The sequence below is a fragment of the Callorhinus ursinus genome, unplaced genomic scaffold (assembly GCF_003265705.2).
Source record: "Callorhinus ursinus isolate GAN/ISIS: 27379988/994484 unplaced genomic scaffold, GSC_fseal_2.0 scaffold35, whole genome shotgun sequence".
In the NCBI taxonomy this organism is placed as follows: Eukaryota; Metazoa; Chordata; class Mammalia; order Carnivora; family Otariidae; genus Callorhinus; species Callorhinus ursinus.
Window position 1 is genome coordinate 7,026,350 of NW_027397097.1, and position 25,941 is coordinate 7,052,290.

The 25,941-nt window shown below is 39.7% G+C and overlaps 1 protein-coding gene across 1 annotated transcript in view; it reads left to right on the forward strand.

Moving 5' to 3' along the window:
• The window catches only part of AAMDC (adipogenesis associated Mth938 domain containing), a 39,569-nt gene extending 19,313 nt beyond the window's left edge, over positions 1 to 20,256 (forward strand). Inside the window, exons 3-4 of the mRNA XM_025848527.2 lie at positions 18,279 to 18,374; positions 20,081 to 20,256. Of these exons, the coding sequence (XP_025704312.1) occupies positions 18,279 to 18,374; positions 20,081 to 20,221 (237 nt within the window). The 3' untranslated portion in view covers positions 20,222 to 20,256. The remainder of the gene's footprint in view (positions 1 to 18,278; positions 18,375 to 20,080) is intronic.
• Positions 20,257 to 25,941: the final 5,685 nt, after the last annotated feature.

Genomic DNA, 25,941 nt, shown 5'->3' on the forward strand with positions numbered 1-25,941 from the left:
AAATTAAAATTAAAAAAAAAAAAGACTATAAGAATAACAAATGCCCCAGTGTTACTTCAGTATCAGTTGACCATTTTCAACTACCTCTTCAACTACCTCTTCACTTTTGGCCTCTGGGAATTTCCCTTTCCTTTGTGAGCTCAGCTAAGCATTTCAAGGGATGTTTATTTTTGTCCAGCATTTGTAGACATTTTGTTTAAGGAAACTTTTCTGAAATTTTATAGTTTATCACATTATAAACAATTACACCTACATAATCTGCATAGTAAACAGTCATACCTATGTAATTGGGCTCCACAGAAAAAGACAATTCCAGCACATGCTCTCTGTTCATGCCTTGGTTTTGAACCACATGTACTCATTGTTTTGGTCCAGACATCTAGTTGCTTGTTAGCTACCAACCTTGATCTTAAAAAAAGGAATATACCCGGATTGGTTAAAGGAATGGGAAGGCATTGAGATATAGAAGGGGCAGAATGAGAGAAGGCTGAGGAATAAGAAGATATAATGCTTGTTAACCAAATGACTCCATTGGATTATTTCATAGAGTGAAGCAAGAGAGGTGTAAGAATAGGCAGTAGTATGGTTGACAGAATGTCTGCAGAGTTGAGTTTACATCTTATTCAATGGACAAGGCATAGCCACTTGAGATATTTATGCAGGAGACTGATGTGTCTGACAAAGATTATCCAGATTATGGCCATACGATATATGTGTGTGCCACATTGAAGAGATTTTCTTCCTCCTCAAAAATGGATTTAACACTATATAGTGTACTTTTCCCACATAGGACTCTATGAATTAATACTCCTATTAACCTTATCCTTTATTTAAGGAAAATTAAGGACAGAGAAGTTATGTAACTTGCATAGACACAGAGCTAAAAACAAAAAATGTGAAATCAAATAGTAAACCCAGGTCATATTCTAACTTTATTTCCCATTCCTTCTTCCTACTACATCATGATTCCTCTTACAAACTTTAAGATTAAAAACTACAAAACTGAAAATAAAAAACCCTGTAAAACTGAGGAGGTACCATTGATGATAATAGGAAAATGGGAAAGGGTTGCTGTAAGTTTAGTTTTTATCCTTAAAGTTTTATTTGTCAGTAGAATAAGCAAGAGGAGGTATTCTAGAAGACTAAATGTTCTAGTTGGAGGGATAAGAGCTGGCAAAGATGGAGGTGTTGATCTGGAGCTCAACTGTATAGAGGCAAAGGACATGGAATCAAAGCCATGGAGTCCTCATTGATATAATGGAGACAATAACATTGCCTACTTCGAAGAGTTGATCTAAGGATTAATGTACTGTGCTAGATGTGATGTAGGTACTCAATAAATGAACCTGTTATTGTTAAGTCAGTAGTAGTGTGGGTGGAAATGAGACTGTTGAAAACTCTTTAGAAGGTGAAATTGACAGGATAAGGTGATTTACTAGATTTAGCGGGCGAATTCTAGCATGGATAAATGTGTACATGGTGGGCTGTTCATTGAGATTGGGTATATCAGAGCAGGAATTAACGTGTTTGTGCTTGGGGCAAAGAATGAGTTGAGAAAATGGAGTATGTTGAACCTGAATTTATATTAGGGCTTCTGGATAGAGATATGTAGTAGACATTTAGATTCATAAGTCCAGGCACTGTCACATTTTAGCTGGGTAATCTTAAACAAGTTATTAAGCCTTTCTGTGCCTCATTTTAATCATCCATAAAAGGAGAATAATAATGTCTGTTTGTCATAGGTTGATGTGAGTATGGCATGAGTTGGGAAGAATACATTTTTAAATGTATGCAACTTGCCTTCATGCAAATTCATTCTTTTCTCTCAGTCAGTATTTCTCAGTGTCATTCATGAATCTCTTGCATCACAATCACCTAGAGTGCTTGTTTAAAATGCATGTTCTTTATCTCCCTCATTCTCCCCACCTACTCAATCAGAATCTCTTGGGGGTGGGACCTGGAAAATAATGTACTTCATGGGGTTGCTGTGAATACTAAATATGTTCATCTTTGTAAAGCTTCTACCACAGTGCCTTTTACACAGTAGATACTTGAATTTTTAGTGATACAGTTCCAAAATTTCCTTTCAATCACATCTCCTATATTTAAAACACACCTGAAGACCTAGTTATTCCATACCAAATACTTATTCCCTTACAAATTTACCATGATCTTTCATTCCTTTGTACTAAAACCATTTTCCTTTACTTGGAATTACCTGCTTCCCTTTATACCTGATGAAATCTTACATATCCTTCAATTCTTAGCCTTTGTATTATCTCCTCTCTGAAGCACTTCCTGACAATCCTTGTGAGAATGAGCTGCTAACTCTCTTCTCAGTATTTCTGTAATACTTTGTGCCTCTATTATAGTACTTTGTGCAGTCCACCTGTATTATAATGAGTGTGTATTTATCTGTTTTCCTCATTAAGTGGTGAACTCCCTAATGGCAAAAGCTATGCATTTTAGCACAGTGCCTGTAAAGTGGGATCTCAATAGATGTTTGCTGCATTTAATTTGTCGTTATAGATATCATTAAACATTCCTTTTTTATTCTTCGTGACATTTCCCTCTGAGGAATGACATTGTGATTCCTTTTTTTATTTAAGATTTTATTTATTTATTTGAGAGAGAGAGAGAGCACTAGCAGAGGGAGGGAAAGGGACGGGGGCAGGAAGCAGAGAGTGGGAGGGAGAGGGACAAGCAGACTCCACGAGGAGCCCCAAGTGGGGCTCGATCCCACAGCCCTGAGATCACCACCTGAGCCGAAACCAAGAGTCGGATGCTTAACCGAATGAGCCACCCAGGTGCCCCATGTTGTGATTCCTTTTTAATTAGTTTAAAATGGGAAGATTTGGGAATGCCTAGATGGTGCAGTTCGTTGAATGTTTGACTCTCAGTTTTGGCTTAGGTTGTGATCTTGGGGTTGTGGAATTGAGCCTTACTTTGGGCTCCAGGCTTGGTGCAGTCTGCTTGGGATTCTTCCTCCCTCTCCCTGCCCTTCCCGATTGTGCTCTCTCTCTCTTTAAATAAATAAATCTAAATAAATAAATAAGAGGCAAATTTTGTTGTGATTACATAATGGAAATATCAAGAAAATCTATTGTCTTCAACTGCTGTTCTTAAAATAACAATACTAAATACTATTGTTAAATAATACTAAATACTACTACCTCCTCCCAAATCGCTACCAATCATTAAACAACTACTATGTGTGTGGTCATATACAGCTTTTCCAGGATCACACAACTAATCATTTGGAACTAAGATTTGAACCTGAGTCCTACTCTAAAGTCCATACTTTTCTACTGTCTCATACTGTCCTTGTTCATTTCTATCCTAAAGCAGTAATTGTCTTATGGGAGAAGACTTTTCTATGTGGAAACATACGTGGGTCATTCATTTATATATTCTTTTATTAGGGTGAAAGGAGTCAGGAAGGAAGATATAACACAAGTTTAAAATTAAAAGAAAGCCAAACTGGTGCGCCTGGGTGGCTCAGTTGGTTAAGCATCCCACTCTTCATTTCCACTCAGGTCAGGATCTCAGGGTTGTGAGACTGAGCCTTACGTCAGGCTCCGCATTCAGTATGCAGTCTGCTTGTCTCTCTCCCTCCCCCTTCTCTCAAATAAATAAACACATTAATAAAATCTTAAAAAATAAAAAAAAACCAAACTAATTACCCAAGGACAACTAAAGGAAATGTGGAAACTTTACTCCAGCTTTTAATTTTGAAAACTGTTTAACCCACACAACACCTATATGAATAGCACAATAAATTCCCCTACACCTTTTAAAAAAAAAAAAGATTTTATTTATTTATTTGTCAGAGAGAGAGAGAAATAAAGAGCAAGCACAAGAAAAGGGAGGGGCAGAGGGAGAAGCAGACTCCCCGCCAAGCAGGGAGCCCAACACAGGACTCAATCCCAGGACCCCAGGATCACGACCCCAGCTGAAGGCAGACGCTTAACCAACTGAGCCACCCAGGCATCCCTCCCCTATACCCTTAATCTAATACTCTCAAGTATAACAATCACCATATTTTTTTCTCTAAACACACACACACACACACACACACACACACACACACACACACACACACTTCCTCCCCACCCCCGAATCATTTGAGAGTAAATGTCAGATATCATATTTCAACATTTCTTTCCCTTTTTTCTTTAACATTTATTTGTTTGACAGAGAGAGACACAGCGAGAGGGAACACAAGCAGGGGGAGTGGGAGAGGGAGAAGCAGGCTTGCTGCTGAGCAGGGAGCCCTATGCGGGGCTCGATCCCAGGACCCTGGGATCATGACCTGAGCTGAAGGCAGACGCTTAATGACTGAGCCACCCAGGTGCCTCCATTTCTTTCCTAAGAACATGAACATTCTTCTACATAGCTACAATATCATTATCATAAATAAGATTATCATTGGTAAAGTAATATTATCTAATATATAGTCTATCTTCAAACTTCCCCTGAAGTCCCAAAAATGTTCTCTATAACTTTTGTTGGTTTTGTGGTTTTATTTTTATATATAATACAGGCAATAGGTATAGAGTTGACATAGTTCTCAGAAAGTTGTAGAATTGACCAGACCAGAGGGTCTGGTGCTCAGAGTAGTGTGCTACTTAAGGAGATAGATGTGCTGAGCTATTCCTAACACTTTCAGCTCTTGCATTTGTTTGCTTTTGCTTTTGTTTTCCCATTCACCTTGTAAACCTGGTTGACAACAGAAGGCCTATGCTGAGCTTCTTCTGTGTTGAACCTCTTCTCCTTTTTTTAAATTTTGAAAATTTTCAAACCTACATAACAAATTAGAAAAAAAAAAAGAATAAGCACTTCTATACCATCAATCTACACTCACCAGTTGTTAACATTCTGCCACATTTACTTTGTCTTCCTCTGGCCTACACACTACCCCTCTCCTTCTCCCTTTTTCGATAATTATTTTTGCTGAATCATTTGAAATTTACTGACATTGTGACACTTGATACTTCATATGAACCCTAAATACTGCAGCATGTATCTACTAAAACAAAGCCATTCTACCAGACATTATCATGAAATTATATTCAAGAAACTCAGCATTGATATAATATTAAGTAACATCAACTCCATAGTCAAATTATAATAATTGTTCCAATAAAATAATATGTTTTATGACTTTCCTTGTCAATCCAAGATCCAATCAAGGGTCGTGCTTTGCATTTTGTTGTGATGTTACTTTTTTGTTGTTGTTGCTGTTATCATGTTTCTTTAGTCTGTTAATCAAAAACCAGTTGCTCCCCATTTTTTTCTCTTTTATGACATGGGTATTTTTGAAGTGTCCAGGCCAGTGTTTTGTAGAACAGTCTACAATTTAGATTTATTCGATTTTTTTCTATCATGATTAGATGCAAGTTAATAATTTTTGGCATGAATGTTTCACAGGTGGTTTTATCTTCAGTGTGTCATACCTGGAGGCAATGTAAAGTCAGTTTGCCCAGGTGCTGACGAGGTTATGTTGGATCCTGTGGGTAAGGTGGTAGTAAAGGTACATTTTTCCATTTGTAACCAGTAAGTAATCTGTAGAGTAATAATTTGAAACTTTATAACATCTTGTTCCCCAGCAACCTTTTCAGCCAGTGGTTTTAGCATTGACCACTGATCCTTGCCTGACTTTACTTAAGTCAGTGGTTGCAAAATGATGATCCTTCTGTCATTCCTTCTACATTCATTAGCTGGATTCTTCTATAAAGACAAGCTTTCCTTTGGCCATTCCCACCATTTTTAGTATCACTACGGGCTCATACTATCTTTTTTAATTTAATGTATGCTATGTTCAGAATGTGTGTGTCTCCCCCAAATTCAGATGTTGAAATCCTAACACCTAAAGAGGATGGTATCAGGAGGTGGCGTCTTTGGGTGCTTAAGTCATGAGGGTGTAGCCCTCATGAATGGGATTAGTGCCTTAGAAAAGAGCCTGCAGAAATATCCCTTCCACCACATGAGAATAGAGAAGGCACCGGCTCTGAACCAGGAAGGACTTCACCAAAACTCAGTCCATGATCATGGATTTCTAGCCTCCAGAACTGTGAGAAATAAATTCCTATTGTTTATAAGCTACCCAGTTGGTGGCCTTTTGTTACAGCTGCTTAAACAGAATAAGATACTGTTTTAATCCACTGCCATTAGTAATATTTTTGAGGTTTAAATTGTCCCAAATTTGGCCAGTGTTCTTTTGACATGTTCCCATCAGTTTTTTACCACTGCCTTTGTTTTTTGGCACAGCAAGATATATATATATCAGCCATTTCTTCAAGGAGCCCTGCTTCCTTTTAGTGAAGAATGGTATCTAGAAATCAAGAGCTGGATATTAGGTGTGCTCATTGTCACTGACATGTCATTCCATATTCCCTTTCAGTATACAGAGCCATAATGTGTGTGTGTGTGTGTGTGTGTAAAATGAGTTCATAATGATACCTCCAGTTTCATCCAGCACCTCAAGATACTTTTATCCCCCCATTCCATATCTGCGCCTTTCTTCTCACACACAGAACCCTAATTCCAAAACCCATCAATATAATTACTTATTTGCTGTGCTCTACTATACACACAAAACAGTTCTGAAATCACTACACCAATACCAAGATCACAAAATAAAATTCAAGATCTTTATAGGTATTTTTGTACTTGAAACACATCCCATTTAGGCCTACAGCCAGAACACTTAAAATGTTAACTTCATTTGTCTCTTCTTCTTGTTGTATCATGAATTTGATACAATTGAGTTCATTTGTTTCTTTGACATACTGTTTTAAGTGTCCCCCTACATCCTGTCTTTGTTGGTTAAGTTTTTTGAATATATAAAACATGTACATGGTTCAAAAGTCAAAACAGTTTAACAAGGTACACTTAGAGAAGTATTACTCCTTTCCCTATCTCTTCCATCCCATACCTCCTTCACTCCAATAGGTCAGTAATGATTTCTATTAGTTTATGGTTTATCTTTTCTGTATTTCTTTTGAAAAAATAAGCAAATACATACCCACATACATACATTTTTTTCTTATAACTCACTTCTTACACAAGAGGTAGCATACCTTGCTCTTTTTTTTTCTGTCACCTAACAGTATATAATGAAAATCAGGGTATCAGTTCATAGAGATATTTTTTTCTTTTATACAGCTGCAGAGTAATCCACTATGTGAATGTGATATTGTTTATCCAGTTTATCCTATGGATGGGCACTTAGATTGCTTTCAATATTTTGCTATTGTATATAGTGCTACAATGAATAACCTTGTATATGTATATGGTTTTTTGTTTTGTTGGACGTGTATCTTCAGGGTAAATTCTTAGAACTAGGATTGCTGGTTAAAGTATCAACGTAAACGTAGACTGATTAGATATTGCCAAATTCCCCTTTAAAGAATTTGTGTTATGTATTGGTGTTACTGACAATTTATGAGAAGGCCAATTTTGAAATGTGGAATTGATTAAAATTGTTAGTAAAAATGAACGCATTTCCTATTGCTTTCTTTATTCTAGTCAAAGCTGACAAACAATAAAAGATGGAAGCTACTGAGAATGAAAGGACGGACTCTGGTGATTTTTCAGTCTTTCAGAATCCTCTTTTGGAGCTCAAACAAATTAATCCAGCATCCAAAAATGAATTTAGCATGTACTGTCATAATTCAAATTTTAAAATATATAGGAATTGCTTATGGGGTGCCAAGCATTGTCTCGAAGCCTGATTTACAGATAAATCACCTGTCTCTGCCTTCAAGGAGCTGTATGGGGGAATTAAGCAAAGAGAACATTGTAGTGCTATATAGTATATGAACCAAAAGAGTTACAATGGGAACAGAAAGGAAGGAGCACCTAAGACTGCCTGAGTGATTTAGGGGAGTATTCATAGAAGATGTGATCTTTGACCTGATTCTTGAAGGGGATATTTCCCGGGTAAACAAGGGAATGAGCAGGGAAAATATGTACATAGACATAGAATTGTGGGGGGAAATGCTAGAATAGAATCATGGGAAGAGCACCTCAACTGGTCACCAATATCTACCAACATTTATTCTCACAGGAGGTTCTATCATATAGGTGTTTGGGGCTAGATGGACATATAAGGCCCCTCCAAGCCTTAGATCCTATCACTTTGAGACTAATATAGTGGACTTGAATCTTATTCGGGGATTAAATTTTAAAGTTAGCACTTACGATGAAAATTGCTTATAGTCAAATCCTTCCAGAAGATTCCCTTAATTTTAGAACATACATGTCATCTTCTATTCAGGACCAGATAAAGTAGTTCCCTTGCATTTAGGGTCCATGTTATATGAAAAATGAACATTGTAGGTTTAAACACTAGAAACACACTTGGTGCGACAAAAGGTTCACACTGGAGGCAGCAACTAGGAAATTGAGGTAGAAGGAATAACAGATGCATGGCAGCTATCTCATGTTCAATTCATGGCATATGCTCTTTGAGTAGAATGGCTGAATTACCCTTACTGTTTAAATAGTTCCTGCTCTCTTTTTCTAAAAACATATAGTTGAATTCCCATAAGGTGACTATCTCTATGGCTCCCTGGTGTATATTCTGCATATAAGACATAGTCCCTTGGGGTCTAGTGTAGTCTAGCGTAGTTAACTCCCTAACATCTATTCTACCCCAAATGATTCATCTAATCAGTCATGGTTTCGTTTGGGCATGGGTCTGTGGATCAGTTAGGTTAAAGGCTAAGCAGCTGTAATAGAAATCCCAAAATCTAATGGCTTAAAGAAGATAGAAATATATTTCTCTCTCTCACATTAGTGTGACCCGCCTAAGCTGGGGGCAGGGAGGACAGCTCTGGGGGTACTGCCAGGGGCCCTTGTTTTTTTTTTCTCTGTGTTCCTCCGCCATCTTGTAGAGCATTTGAATGGTGGCAACTAGTTGTAGCCATGCTGGAATTCTAACTCAAAAGGAAGGTCAAGGAGAAGAAAAGCTCACACCCAGTGTTTTAAGGCCCACACCTAGATGGATCCTTTTCTTCTGTTCATGTTGCACCGAAGTTTATATTGGTGATAGCATATCACACTGCCATAGCTAGTTGCAAGAGAGACCAGAAAATGGAGTCTCTAGCCGGGCGGCCATGTGACCCAGAGTGAGGCAGAATGGATTGGCAGTCTGTCACTTACCACTGTGAGATGTGAGGGCAAGTCTGTCAATGAGCTTTTGGAAGATATTTCCACTCTTCTAAACTAGTAGAGAAGCATGTTACAAGATCACGTATCTGTTTTTCATATTTCGATCATTTTAAGGACAACAAAATCTGTTGTCCTTGCAGTTCTGTGTATTTTATATTGTGCATTTTAAAATTTTATTTTGAGAAGGGGGCCGTAGGCTTTGCCAGATTGCCAGTGTAGCCTGTGTCACCAAAAACAAAAACAAAACACGAATAGGCCTCTGCCCTGGCAGAGACAGGAAGATCATTTAAGAGGCTCTTAATTCAGGCAAACGATAATGAGAATGCGACTCAGGCAGTGTCCACAGGGGACAGATACCAGAGATCCTTTAACCTTCACTCACAGAATCTGCTTTTATCAGCAACACAGCCAGATAACAGCATTACCACTGGCCATTTATTTCAGCAGAAGGAAATGCTTCCTTGAAAGTGTAATTCAGGAATGTTTTCTCTTTGTATTTAACATAAAATAGGAGGAGATGTTCCCAGCCATCTAAGATGCCACTCTGTTGTTTAGCTGCTATAATGGACGTTATTATTAGCTGGACATTTTCCCACAATTAATAGTCTTCCCCCAAGAAAAAACAATAAGCTTTTACAACCTCACATGGTGTGACAGAAAGCCTCTTAAAGAAGCAGAACAGACTCAGACACTCACGCAGGGAAGAGAGCCTTAGTGGTTTGCCCCTAGGGATTGGAAGAAGCAGAGGAGGGGCTGGTGACAGGTTGAGGACACCTCAGTAACAGGCCGATGCTCCAATCACAGGCCTCTGCACAAGGCTGTGAGTAATCACCCCCCAATGCCTGGATCCACAGGCTGTTGCCGAGTTATCTTTCACTGCTCTCTCTGACACCCTGGGCCTGCAATATAGCACACCGCAGCCAAATTTGTCACTTGAGTTCCATTGATCGGGCGACTCTGATGGGCTGCGACTGTCTTCAGTCTCTGACTCTCCCAAGGATTATGGTTTTGCACTCTCACTGACCTTTCACTTGATTTTGAGCAGTGGTCTTGTTTCCTTATACTAGACTGTGAGCTCTTGGAGTCTGGGAATCATGATGCTCCTCAAAGTAGATGCGATTCTTTGTTTGATGAAGCAATCTTTCGATATTTCAGTTAAGTGCATTTACTTAAGGAAGGTGAAGCTCTCCAATCCTGATTTGTAATTCTACTAAATATTTACCTTGGTCATAGCCCCAGAAAAATATTTTAAGTTCCATATAGCATATCTGCAGCTCAGGGTGCTTCTAGGATTGATCACAGACCCATTGAACTAAAAAGGCATCTAATCTAATCCTCTTACATTTCTTTAAGAACCAATCATTGTGGGCGCCTGGGTGGCTCAGTTGGTTAAGCGACTGCCTTCAGCTCAGGTCATGATCCTGGAGTCCCGGGATCGAGTCCCGCATCGGGCTCCCTGCTCAGCAGGGTGTCTGCTTCTCCCTCTGACCCTCTTCCCTCTCGTGCTCTCTATCTTTCATTCTCTCTCTCTCTCGAATAAATAAAAATAAAATCTTTAAAAAAAAAGAACCAATTATTGTAATCACGTGAAAAAATAGCCCCTTTTTTATTTTGCCTTTTAAACATTTATGAATCGAAATAACGTTACAGAAAAAGAATCTATCCTCCCCCAGGCTCCTCTGGTCTTCGTGGAGAACAGGAAAGCTGGAGGCAGAGGTACTGTTCAGAGCCACCAGGGCACCCGCTGTGCATCTTCTCCCAAAAGGAGGACTATACTGTTACTGCTGATCGGTTTGGTCACTCGTTGACATGCAGGTGTTCCAACTTAGAACACTCTTTGATAGTCCCTTAAACGTAGGCTCATACAGTCTTAAGTGTCAGTTCCTTAGGAAGATGCTAATGACGTAAGTCTGAATATAAAAGTGTATTAGTGAGAGAGACTGGCTTTGTTCTCAGCTCTGGAACATTCACTGACTGGGTGAAGAATGGCAGCAGCACTTGCACACTCCATAAGGAATCGAGAGCCATAGAGAAAACCAGCAAAGAGATGCTGCCCCTGCCCCTGCTTGGGGTAGCCACCTGGCTTCTCTGAAGTGTTGTTTCCTTGGCCAACTAAGTGAGGAAGCAGGGAGTATGTGTTTGTGCCTATATGTGGTCTCTTCCTGCTAATCTATAACCTGCCTATACTATATGCTTTAAAAAAAATTATTTATTTTGAAATAATTTCAGACTTACTGAAAAGTTATAAGAAGAGTGAAAAGAGTTCTCATTTTTACCCAGATCCAAATGTTAACATTTTATCATATTTTCTTTATTATACTATCCATCAATAGATATTTTTTTCTGAACTGTTGTAGGTCTTATACCCCTTTACTCCTATATACCTGTATGTAGTTCTCAAAAAACAAGGACATTCTTCTACATAATCACAATATAGTGATCAAAATCAGGAAATAAGCACTGGTACAATTTAATATACAGATGCTATTAATATTTTGCCGATTGACCTGATAATACACATGTTCCATTTATTTGTCATATGAATGAGATCATACAGTATGTAGTCTTTTGAGACTTAGTTTTTTCACATAGTATGATACATTTTAGATTCTCTCATGTTGTTGTATCAATAATTTGGTCCTTTTTTATTGCTGAGTGGTATTCCAGTGTTGGATTATAACACAATCCGTTTATCCATTCACCTGTTGGTGAACATTTGGGTTGTTTCCATGAGACTACTGCAAATAAGACTTCTTTGAATGGTTGTAGTTAACACTGCTGTATGATCTATATGAAAGTTGTCGGGAGAGTCAGTCCCAAGAGTTTCATCACAAGGAAAAATGTGGGGTTTTTTTTTTCTTTCTTTCTTTTTTTTTTTTTTTGGTATCTGTATGAGATGATGGATGTTAAGTAAACGTATTGTAGTAGTATGTTAAGTTAGATCATTATGCTGCGTACCTTAAACTTATATGATGCTTTACATCATTTATATCTCAGTCAAACTGGGGGAAAATATACAGTGGGATAGACTACTTCAAAGCCTAGGAAATAAAAAATTTAACCTCTCCTTTCACCAAAAAAGCTGCTGTACACATTTGTATACATATTTTTGTGTAAATGTGCTGAGTGGTGTGATAAATGTAGGTTTTTTGGGGATTTTTTTTTGTAATAAATGTATGTTTAACTGAGAAAATGCCCAGCTGTTTTCCAGCGTCAGCTTTCCACTTCCATTAGCTGTATACAGTGGATCCGATTCGTATCCTCACCCGCATTGATACCTCATTATGGTTTTAACATGTGTTTCCATGGTGATTTATGGTAACTGAGTGCCTTTTCGTGTTCTTCAATAGCCATCCATGTATCTTCTTTGGTAAAGTGTGTGTTCAAATACTTTACCTCTTTTTATAAAAATTGGATTGTTTTCGTATTGTGTTTTCAGAGTTCTTTATATATTCTGGATAAAGTCCTTTGTTGGATATGTGATGTGCAAATATCTTCTCCCAATCTGTAGATTTTTGTTTTATCTTAACAGTGGTCAGAGAAAACATGCTGTGGTTGAAGAACTGATAGACGGCTATGCATGATATAGAACATGAAGAAAGCGGTGTGCAGTGAGACTGGAGAGGAAGCTGGGAACTTATAGACCATGTTAAGGAGTTTGACTTGTTAAAGGCATTGAGAAGTCACCGAATGCTCTTAAGTGGAGGGGGTGACATAAATGGGTTTGTGTTTTAAAAAGATTCCTCTGGCCACAGTTTGAAGAATGGATAATTGGAAAGCTACAGTGGTTTTATGGGGACCAATTAGAAAGTTACTGCAATAGTCCAAACAAGAAGTAATGGCATCATAAACCAGGGTAGTGGCTGTGGAGATGGAGAGGAATGGTCAGATCCAAGAGAAAATAAGGAAATAAATGTCTAGCTAATGCCCATTATATCCAGTCTTTGGGGGAAATTATATTTGATGTTTAACTGTAGATTTTTCTTAGATGTCTTTTATCTAAAGAAGATTCCCTTCTAGTTTCACTTGCTGAGATTTTGTGTTTTTTTTTTTTAAGATTTTATTTATTTGAAAGAGAGACAGAGAGTGAGAGAGCACAAGCAGGAGGAGCAGCAGAGGGAGAGGAAGAAGCAGGCTCCCCCAGGACCCCGGGATCCTAACCTGAGCCGAAGACAGACACTTACCCGACTGAGCCATCCAGGTGCCCCCGCTGAATTTGTTTTTTTTTTTAATCATAAATACATTAACTTGGTTAAATACTTTTTATGCATCAATTGAGATAATTTACATGCTTTTTTCTTCTTTATGGTGAACTACATTGATTTTTCAATGTTGAACCAATTAACAAAACATTGTTAATGTTTTCTTGAGGATTTTCATTAAATATTTAAAAGAAAATTCACCAAAGAAGTCATATGTGCCTAGAATTTTTTCTTTAAAACCTAGAAAGTTTTTATTATAAGTTGAGGGGTGACTGGGTGGCTCGGTCAGGTAAGTGGCTGGCTCGTGATTTCTACTCTGGTCGTGATCCCAAGGTCCTGGGATTAAGCCCCACATCCAGCTCCCTGCTCAGCAGGGAGTCCGCTTGAGGATTCTCTCTACCCCTCCTCCCACCCCTCCCCCTGCTCATATACGTGCTCTCTCTAAGTCTTTTTTATTTTTTTATTATTATTTTTTAAGATTTTATTTATTTATTTGGCAGAGACACAGAGAGAGAGGGAGACACAAGCAGGGGGAGTGGAAGAGGGAGAAGCAGGCTTCCCACGGAGCAGGGAGCCCAATGTGGGGCTTGATCCCAGGACCCTGGGAATATGACCGGAGCTGAAGGCAGAAGCTTAATGGCTGAGGCCCCCAGGAACCCCTAAATAAGTCTTTTTTAAAAAATAAATTATAGGGCACCTGGGTGGCTCAGTTGGTTAAGCAACTGCCTTCGGCTCAGGTCATGATCCTGGAGTCCCGGGATCGAGTCCCACATCGGGCTCCCCGCTCAGCGGGCAGTCTGCTTCTCCCTCTGACCCACCCCCCTCTCATGCTATCTCATTTGCTCTCTCAAATAAATAAATAAAATCTTTAATAAATAAATAAATAAATAAATTTTAAATCCAATCTCTTAACAGCTATAGGACTATAGATTTTCTATTTCTTATTTTTAATAAATTGTGTTGCTCAAGGAATCTGTCCATTTCATCTGCCATGCTTATTAGTGTAAAGCTGTTCCCAGTATTTTTTTCTTATTCTAATATCTGTAGGATCTGTAGTGATGTCCCCTTAATTCTTGATATTTATGATTTATGTCTTCTTTTTTTCCTGATCAGTCTTTCAAAGGTTTTATCAATTCATCTTTTTAAAGAATCAAGTTTTGACCTTGTTGATTTTCTGAATTGTTTCCCATTTCATTAATCTATACACATATATTCATTATTTTCTGTCTTCTACTTACTTTGGATATCATTTGCTTTTCTTTTTCTAGCTTTTTAAAGTGAGAGCTTAGACCATTGATTTTAGACCATTTTTTTTCTATAAGTATTTAAAGTGATAAATTTCCCTCTAAGTATATTTAGCTGTATTTCACAAATTTTAATATATTTTTTCCTTTGTCCTTTGGTTAAAAATACTTTGTTCAGTTTCCAATTTCTTTGTGGCTTTTCTAAATATCTTATTGTAAACAATTAAATCTCTTGTCAGGTAAAATATTCTGTATTATTTCATTTCTTTTAAATTTACTGACATTTAAATTATGGCCTAAATTTTACTCTGTCATAGTGAATGTTCCATGTACTCGTGAAAATATATGTGTTCTGCAGTTGTTGGGGGTAATAACCCAGGAATGTCCTATTAGGACAAATTGATAGTGTTGCTCAAATCTTCCATTTCCTTAAGGACTCTTTGTCTATTTGTTCTATCAATTACTGAGAGAGAGTTGTTAAGATTTCCAGCTATGGGTGGTGTTGTCTATTTCTCCCCTTAGTTCTGTTACTTTTGTCTTTATATTTTGTAGCTCTTTTACTAACAGTATACAGATTTGGAGTTGTTATATTTTTGTTGATGAATTGGCCCTTTAAGCATCATGATACAACACTCTACCTGTAGTAATACTTTTTGTCTTAAGGTCTACTTAATCTGATATTATCTGATTAATATCAGATAAGTCTGATATTAATATCTATACCAGGGGCTCCTGGGTGGTCTAGTTAGGTGGGCATCCAACTCTTGATTTTGGCTCAGGTCATGATCTTGCGGCCATGAGATTGAGCCCACATGGGGCTTTGCACTAGGTGTGGAGCTTGCTAAAGATTCTCCCTCTGCCTCTGCCCCACCCACCCCTCTCTCTTAAAAAAAAAAAAAATATATATATATATATATATCTCATATATATATATATATATGTCCCCACACCATCTTTCTTATTAGTGTTTGTGTTTTATGTCTTTTTCTATCCTTTAACTTTCAACCTGTGTCTTTGTATTTAAAGTGCCTACCTTGTAAGTAGTGTTTAGTTGGATCTTGCTTTTTAATCTAGACAATCTTTGCCTTAAACTCTTTAGGGGCACCTGGGTGGCTCAGTCGTTAAGCGTCTGCCTTCCACTCAGGTCATGGTCCCAGGGTCCTGGGATTGAGCCCCACATCGAGCTCTGCTCCACGGGAAACCTGCTTCTCCCTCTCCCACTACCCCTGCTTGTGTTCCCTCTCTCGCTGTGTCTCTGTCAAATAAATAAATAAAATCTTAAATAAATAAATAAATAAAACTCTTTAGTCCAATATTATTATTGATATAGCTATGTTTAAGAGTTTCATCTTGCTATTTGCTTTCTGTTTGACCTCATTTTTTTCATTCCTTTTTGTGGGGTTAATCAACTATTTTTCAAATATTCCATTCTGTATCCTCTATGGTTTTTTTAGCTTATGTGTGAGAGACAGAAACAGAAAGAGAGAGATTGTTCTAGGGAAGATTCAGGTTCACACTTGAACTAACAATTATTCTACCTGCAGTGGGCCAGGCACAACTCTATGTGGTCAGTAGATTTATTTCTTTCAAGTTTCAAAAAAGTTGCTCCCTGGGTTATAGTATTCTAATGAAGTTCATTAAACTGAAAGTTAAACATGTTTCAGTTCAAATCCCAGCTCCACCACTTAAAAGTTGTGTCATCTTGGCCAATGTGTATATATTTTGTGAGCTTTAGTTTCCTCATCTATAAAACAAGAATGGATGTTTTAGTGCTACTTTATAGGATCACTATAGATATCACATGCAGTAATTTCTATAGACGTATTATGAAAACTGTAACTATAAACATGTTAAGATTTTTCAGGATTTCTTTTTAAGATTTTATTTATTTATTTGACAGAGAGAGACACAGCGAAAGAGGGAACACAAGCAGGGGGAGTGGGAGAGGGAGAAGCAGGCTTCCTGCGGAGCAGGGAGCTCAACGCGGGGCTCAATCCCAGGACCCTGGGATCATGACCTGAGCCGAAGGCAGACGCTTAACGGCTGAGCCACCCAGGCGCCCCAAGATATTTCAGGATTTAATGAAAAGACTCATTTACTTTCCTTATACCTTTATAAATATATAAATTTCATTCCTATCTCCTCTATCATCTTTCAAAACTGAGGAACTTCTTTCTTTGGTACATTTGTTGTCTTCATGGTGTTTTCAGTTCTTTCCTTTACCATCTCTAACTGTGATTAGAATGTACCCCTTCCACAACCACTGCATCAAGGCATAGTTCTTTCTGCTCAGACTTCAAGACCCAATTAAAATAGCATGTTATTCATGACAACTTCCCACTCAGATTTATTCACTTGCTCTTCTGAGACCCTCGACTCTATTTTATCTTATCCTATTGTAACTATTTCCACACAGTCACTAACCTTACCTGACTAAAACTCCAGGGACTGTTTGGTTCATCTCAGCATTTCCAGTGTTGAGTATAGAGCCTGGTACAGAGTAAGTTCAGTAAATACCTCTTGACTGAATGAAAGGATAGAGATAGACAAATCAGGGAAGGAGAGCTTTTGTCTCCGAGCTTCAGTGCTGAGAGTGTCATCCTTTTACAGATACGTAATAGGTGAAGCCCAGTAGTTGGGCTGGTATTTACCAAACTCCCACTTTCCCATTTGCTGCAGTGGAAGCAATTCAGAAGCTACCGTCCTTTAATGTTGGATTAATGTCATTAAACACCTTATCTTTAATATCCCTGGGAGAATCTGACAAGACTTTATGGAGAGGGGCGCCGGGATGGCTCAGTCGTTAAGCGTCTGCCTTCCGCTCAGGTCATAATCTCAGGGTCCTGGGATCGAGTCCCGCATCGGGCTCCCTGCTCCACGGAGAGCCTGCTTCTCCCTTCTCCCACTCCCCCTGCTTGTGTTCCTGCTCTCACTATCTCTCTCTGTCAAATAAATAAATAAAATCTTTAAAAAAAAAAAAAGACTATGGAGTGACAGGTTTTAAAGCATCAACAGAAGTTCTTTTGAGTTAAGTGGGAAAGGAGCTCAGAAAAAGGTAGATTCTTATGAATCTCTCCACAGTCCAAATTTTGCCTTGGTATGCAAGTGCTTTCTTCTCCCACCCTCTTTCCACTCTCTCACTTGTTAAACTCTAGTCATACTGAACTACCTTTAGTACTCCAGGTTTTTCTTTCCTCTGAGACTTTGTTCCTGCTATTCCCTGTACTCGGAATGCTTTGTTCCACTGATTTCCTTTAACCTGGCTAATTCCTATTTGTCCTTTAGATCTCAGCTTACACCTTGGCTTACCTCCTGTGGGATGCCTTCCCTGACCATTTGCCCCGATCCTACAGGTCTGAATTAGGTGCTCTTTCCCTATGTTGACACAACACCCTGAACTAATGTCCTTGTAGCACTTGTAAAACTATTGACATTTCTTTTTAGTCTCTTATATTTTTCACTAGACTTAGCATTTCTTAAGGCATCGAATCTTCTATTATTCCCAGGGTCCTGAATGATGCTTGGCACAAAATAAACCTCAGTAAACATTTTCTCAGTGAATTAATGGGTGAATGACCGAATCCCACAAGAATGCCAACTGCAAAGAAAGGCTAAAAGAACAGGTAGCTGGTATACTTTCTCTTTCCACATCCAGCATTCTCCTGGTGTGCAGCCTGCAGATGTGGAGGAAGTTGTCAAGAAGGGTGTACAGACCCTTGTGATTGGCCGAGGGATGAGTGAGGCCTTGAAGGTAGGTATTGGTGAGCACAGCATTCCTGAGGACAGTTGGTAACCTCTTGGACCTTTACCTTAGAAATATGTCCTTCTTGGGAGCTCAGTTCAGTATATCATGCACCCTCATTTTGCCGAGCCAGTGGATGGCCCAGGATAAAATAAGGGATGTTAGTACTCTCCCTCATTGGGGTTGGACTGTCCAGTCTGCCTTACCCTAGGCCTGTGTTGTTTCAACTATATTTCAGAAATTCTTCACTCCTGGAATTCTCAAGCTCTATAACTATCAATATTTGGTTCTTTAGATTTTCACAGTACTTCACGTTTTTTTTAGTACTTCACATTTTTATAGTACTTTTTATTCTTTCCTTGAACACAGTCATGTTTTTCCCCTTTCGAAAAAAATATTTTTATTGCACTTACAGAAATAATACATGCTTATTGCAAAACCGTTGATGCAGAAATGTTGAAGTAGAAAAGTGGAAGATCCCCACCCCCATCTCCACATTGGATGTTTACTGCTCCATGCAGCTACAAATATATACTCTTAGGCGTACAGACATACATGTATACACTTAGAATCATTTTTACATAAATAGGATCACATCGTACGTATTTTCTGTAACTTTTTACTCACGTTATTACATTGTGAACAGTCCTTCACGTAAGTGCGGAGAGATCTACCTCATTCTCTCCTTTATATAGATGTCCTAAAATCTACTTCCCTACCGATAAAGGTGCTCTTTATTTTTTGTTTAACCTATTTTTTCCCATTAAAATAATTCCTTTCTATAAGGCTATTGTTATTATAAAATTGTTCAAACATAGAAAAATATAGGGCATTTAAAAAATATTTCAGAGCTCCTTCTGAGGAGGCAGAATCTAATTAAAGTCAATTTAAAATAATATTCAGCATAAGCCAGAGTTAAAAAAAATATCCAATAATAGCTGCCACTATTGAGAATCTTTTATATAAATTAATTTACAAACATTCATTCAGTGCTTTCTATGGGTCAGACACTCTTCTAGGCACTGAGACAAGACAAACAAGGGTCATGACCCTCTTGGAAAATTAAATAATAGACAATTTCAGATTGCAACAAATGCTGTGAAGACAGACCTATGAGGGGCTGCTCTAAATGGAGCAGTCAGGAAAGGCCTAAGGAGACGTTTGAGCTGCGGTATCCATACATTAGTTAACTTCATCCTCACCCCACCCTGTGTGTATTTTTATCCCCATTTTATAGAGAAGGAAACTGGGGTGGAGAAACTTGAGATAGCTGGCCTACATGGCAGAGTTAGACTTCAGACTCAGGTTGGACTGACTCAGACGTTCACGTTTACAAGCGAGACATTCTCTGTACCTTAGCTGAATTAGTTTTCATACTAGCCCTGTGAGCTAGGTATCATTATTCCTATTTACAGCCATGGAAACAAAGGGTCAGAGAATTGAATTCACTTACCCACGGTCACACTGCTAAGATTTAAATCCTCTTCCCATGTCCATTTCACCTGAGCTTTGTGCATGCATGATGCTTCTGTCAACTTCTTAGAAGCCTTTCTGACTCCTTGGGGGCTCCCTGTCAAGTTTTGGACTGGTGACACGCTGGGTGATCGAGTAGTGACCGTTATCATTGTCTAATTTTGTAGAGAACCCTTGCCTCATGGCAGGAAAGGAAACCCAGGAGGGCCTTTCCCCTGACTTATCTTTTTCCCTCTTCCCAGGTGCCTCCATCCACTGTGGAGTACCTCGAGAAACAAGGCATTGATGTGCGCGTCCTCCAGACAGAGCAGGCAGTGAAGGAGTATAACGCCTTGGCTGCCCAAGGCATCAGAGTGGGAGGGGTCTTCCATTCCACATGCTGATGGAGCCTTAAGGAGAATAAATCACTAAGCAACAATGCCTGTGATCATCACTCTTAGCATCTCCACACCGGCCTCCCCTTTTCAACAGCTGTTCACGCCAGATCCTGTGCTAGGCTTTGGGATGCATGATAACTAAGGCCAGGTCCCTGAGGGGAACTGAAAATCAGGGGAGAAGACAGATGTATATAATACACTAAATGTTAGGCCAGAAATATGAGGAAATAGAGGCAAAAATAAAGCCTTCTGCTTTGAAGAAAGCCAAGGAAAAGTTTCAGAGCATTAAAATTATATTGCAATTGAAGCTTTGGAATGTTTACCCATTAATTCAACCAAGTTTTATTGAGTACCTTATATGTCAGACACTGCCATAGACTCCAGAGAAACAGCAACAAAAGTCTTATCCTCACAAAGCTTATATTCTTTTTTTTTCCTAAAATTTTATTTATTTGACAGAGAGACACAGTGAGAGCAGGAACACAAGCAGGGGGAGTGGGAGAGGGAGAAGCTGGCTCCTGGCTGAGCAGGGAGCCTGATACGGGGCTTGATCCCAGGACCCTGGGACCATGACCTGAGCCGAAGGCAGATGCTTAATGACTGAGCCACCCAGGAGCCCCACAAAGCTTATATTCTAGTGGAGAAAAGAAACAATAAATCCATAATGTAAGTAGAACCTGTTATGAAGAAAAATAAAGCAGAATAAGAAGACAAAGAGTAAAGAAGGCTGTTTCAGGTATGTGGTCAGGAAAAGTCTCTGCAGATGGCCAGTGAGCGGAACCCTGAGTGAAATGACGGAGCACTCCAGTAACAGCAACAGAAGGAGCTCGGCCCTGATACCCTGGGTTCTAGGCAAGCTGTTCTACTAGCTAAACCTGAGCCTAGCTGGACAGTTCTCCCCGAGCCGCAGATTCTCTTGCTCTAAAATGATGGGGCTAGACTAGATGCTCTGTAACCACCATGGATAGTCTTTGTTCTGTTAAATACCAGCTATCTTTTGTGAAGCCTTAGAATAGACAGAACTCTAATAAATTATAAGCATCACCTTAGTTTTCATTCCTCCCCCTCTTTAAAGAAGAGTATGGGCTTTGGTGTCAAATAGCCTTGACTTTGAACTGTGGCTTTCTGCTACTCGATGCTTGGGCATTTATTTAATCTCTTAGAGTTGCAGTATTCTCGTCTGTCAGATAGGGATAACAGTACCTGGAGTTATTTTGTAGGTATTAAATGGGGTGATTCATACAATGTCTTAGCACACTGCTTGGCATGTAGTGAGGACTAAGTTGAAGCCATTGTTGTCATTGCATTTTGATTAACGGGTCTGCTGTGTGTCAACTAGTTTCATGTTATGGTTCGTAACATATGGTTCGCAGCCTATTTCACAGATTTGTAGAATGCTGGAGCTCAAAAGGAATTATGGACTCTATTCTCTCGTTTCTCTTTAATGCCCATTTACTGAGTCCGCTAATTTTTTGTGACTAGTTATTGCTGGGCCCTGGGAGTATGGGAATGAGTAAGTTATAATTCCTGCCCTCAGGAGTTACGTGAGAGAGAAAACAGACAATGATACAGTGTGTTAACATTATAATAGTTACAAGGTCCAGTGATGGCCTAAAGGATGGCCTAATCCTACCAGGATGGAAGGGAAAGTAAGGAAGACATCACGAAGACCATGACACAAGCTGAGTCTTAAGAATAAGGTGTTTGTTTATTCACCAAACATTTGGCAACTTTTAAACATTTACTAAGTATTTATCGCAGCCATAATCAATACCCCAGCCCTTGTTGAAGCCACAGCCCCAGAAAGCTGGTTTTTGCTCCATGAGATCCTGTTACCTCCTTGGCTCAGATGGGTATCTGACAAGGCAGCCAATCCACAGACTGAACAGCAACTTAAGATGTGGCTTGGCAAGAAAAGGTGAGCTAAGACCATTGGAATGGAAAGTGAAGGGATCTTTCCAAGTTCTGCCAAGGAAGTGGCAGAGCCAAGGTTAGAACCTGATGCTGTGTCTTGATGTCCTTCTACTATACACCTCCTTAAAAGGCCTATCGGAGTGGGGCACCTCACTGGCTCAGTCAGAAGAGCATATGACTCTTGATCCCAGGGTTGTGAGTTCAAGCTCCACATTGGGCGTAGAGTTGAGTTTAAGGAAAAAAAGGGAGGGGTTTGTGGGAGTAAGATCCGCACAGACCTGACTCCCAGCCTGGAGGTCTGGGGAAGTCCTGCTTAGTGCCCTTTTTGCTACCAGCCATTTGATAGGTACAGGATCTTTCTAGATCTCAGCTCAGAAAGCTGAGGCACCTATGTAGCTAGGAGAGTATTTGATGAAATTTAGACTGTTTCTCTATTGATGCAATCAACTTTTTTTTTTTTAAGTGAAATGTAAAGTGAGACATTTCCAGTGGGTGTTGAACTGGGTGTGGGTGTAATCAGTGTTCCTAAGTGAGTTGTCTCCACATTAGAGAGAACTTAGTATGAACTTCTTAGAGACAGAAGTATCTGGCAATGAGATCATTAAACTTTGTATAGAACCTGCTAATAAATAGCTCCTATTTCTGAATCTGTTCTACATGGTCATTGCTAGAAATGTACAGAACCTGGAGAGAAGCTGTTTTTCCACATGACACTACACTTAGTCCTATGTCTTAATCACTAAGCCCTTTGATTTGATTTGTAAGTAGCACAGCCCTCACTCTGCCCACACTTAATTTCTTCTAGCTTGAGTGGTTCTAAGACAAGAATTCTACCAAGTGCTTTCTGTGCACCCTATAATTCTGTTTGCAGAAGTCAATCATGTCAAAGTCAAATATAAAGTCCTTTTGGAAACCTGAATCCCAGGGCTGGCTTTTGCAGGCATGCCACGGTACTGCTAAGTTTGCTCTGGATACATAGACTCATTCACTCTTTCCCTGCTTGGTATGTGCTGGGGATACCACACACGTTTCTTACTGTGCAGGGACTCAGATTAGTTGGAAGAGACAGACGTAAACATACAGTGATGGTACTGACATTGCAACCTGCCACGAATCTACCTAGAGAGCTGTTTTGTCTGTCTCAGAATAATTTTAACATTTATTTCTCATTTTTTAATTGGATTTTTTTTACATGAAAATGCAGATTTCTGGCTCTTCTGGAAGAACCAGAAGATCCGATACCACCAGGCCCACACTTAGAAACCACTGAGCAGAGCTGAATAGCAGATACCTTCTGACCCTGACTGAGAATGGAAGTCTCTCTTACCTTCCTGCAGTCCACCTCTTTTTCCTGCCTTTCTTTAAAAAAGGTTTCCATTTGTGAACCTGCAACAAATACTTAAATATGCCTCAAGAACATATAGGAGGCTGTCAGAACACGGAGGCAATGAGCCAAGCCCACCAGAGACACAAGATACGTTCCAGAATGAGGCTCAGTCCTGGAGAATGAAGAGCCGTAGGAGACACTCTGAGGAACATATTCCAGGGCTCAGCAGGTCCAAAGGTCTGAGACAAGACAGCATGGTGAGCGTTGGGCACAACTACAGGATTTTCTCTTGCCAGAGAAGTACACAGAACGTGTGGCACACGCAGAACGAGGCTGGAGATGACAGAGGCATGAAGAGCCTTCAAGAATAGTACTTTAGACTATCCTGGAACCAGCAATGGGCCACGTCAAAGGGACTTCAGCAGGGGAATGGCAGGAGGAGATCTGGGTTTTAGAAAGATCACTCTGCTAGCTGTGTGAAGAATGGACTGAAGGTAGCAAGATCTGAGGCAAGATCTTTAGGAGGCTAATGCCACATTTTAGGAGGGATGATGGTAGTCTGCACTGGGATAGAAACCGAGTATGAGAAGAGGATGAGTCAAGAAACATTTAAGGAAGCAGAATCTAAAGGACCTGATGGCTATGTTTATCGGAGGGGTGCAGAAGGAGTCCAGTGTGACACACAGGTTTCTGGCTTTGACTGCTGGGCACATGGGAGACCACTTACACAGAACAACAGATCCATTATGGAAAACGTGTTGGACTAAGAATCAGGAGGCCTGGGTTCCAGCCTTGGCTTTACCATGAATTCAGTCCCATATTTCCTATAATCTGATCATTCAGGGTCAAAGGAATTTAAAAGGTTGAGTCCAATCTCTTAGAGGATACTTGAATTCCTTTGCAAGAAACTTGCCAGGGAGCTTGTTGAACCTCTGCTTAAACACATCCAACATGGACAATTTATCTCCTAATGCAGCTCAAAAAACTTATCTTGATACTAAGCCAAAATCTGCCCCTTACTGTGTCTCTACCTTTGGTGGAAAAAAATACTCTATTTTGGGTGTTAAGACCTAGGATAAAGTCCTGGCGTTGCCCCTTAGGAGAAAAACATTACCTCAAAACCTGTTTCCCCACCGATGAAATGGGGGATAACCTAGAAGGATTTTTATAGCAGGCGTACCATATCTGAAAAGGATGCAGCATAGCCTTCACCTAGAAGACTCTCGGTAGCTCGTGCACAAGGGGCTTGGCGGGCAGCCATGGGTCTCGATGTCTTCACGCTCCGACCCAGCCATCATCAAACGGTGCTTGGGTAAGAACGGTGGTAGGATTCAGCCTAGCCCCCAGCTTCATTTTATCACCAGGGCAGGCACTTTTGTCAGGGTATTAATTTGTCTTAATTTGTCAGGGTATCTTGTTGATACACAAGAGCCCACTGATGTTACATTCCTGAGATATACAAAACAAGCAAGCACACTAGAAAAGTAAGCTAGCTCCTTGAAGATCTTTCTAGCAGGGATGACGTTCTGGAGCCAGACTGCCTGGGTTGACACCCAAGCTCTGTCGTTTACTAGTTGTGTGACTGAGGCAAAATTATTTAATTCTCTAACTCTAACTGCCTTGCTTGTCACACAAAGATAACAGTACCTACTTCATAGGGTAGCTGTGAGGATTGAATGAGTTAATTTCATGGAAAAGGCTTACATCACTGCCGGGCACAAATCAAGGGCATTAAACCAAAAGCCAAACATGCTTGAATTCAAACTCCAGCACCACCTGAGTAATTCATAATCTTGCTATTATTTTTATAAGCTTTGCAGGTAGCACATAGGATCGAGACTGCCTGCAGATTCAGATTCTACCAAGCATTATTTGATTAAACCCATTCAACAACACTTAAGGTATAATTATCTCTATTTTATAGCTAAGAGGAAACCCAGGCAATAGAGAGCTTTAGATCTGAAGGCTTTTTCCATATACTTCCCCAGAGGTGGTAGAGCCCAGGCCTCAGGAACCATCTTAGATTTGAATGAAGACAGGCTTTACTACTTACTGTACAGGCTTCTTCCCAGACTTCTCACTCTGAAGTCTCTGGAAAGACTCAGTTGGCTGTAGCAAGGATTAAACGGCAGGTAAAGTAGCACGGGCCCTCACACAGTTAACGTCTCTGGAGCATTTACTGTTCCAGCATTGGAGTCATCAAAGATGTAGTGGGAAATGCCTTTATTTCTTACATTGGATCACTCTTTTCCATAATCCCTGTTTCTCCTAAAATATGGCCCTAATGTATTATTTTGGTTCTAAGGGTAATGACAGGCAAGATCAAGAATCTCCCTCAGGGATGAAAATGATTCATTCTCCAGCTATTCATCCAGTCCTTAGCCCAGCTACTGCCTGAGTTAGGGAAAGCGCTTCTCAGCACGACAGCGAAGTCTAAGGCCGTTCAGGAACTATCAGTGGTGAGAAAGCACAGCTGTGAAAGGAG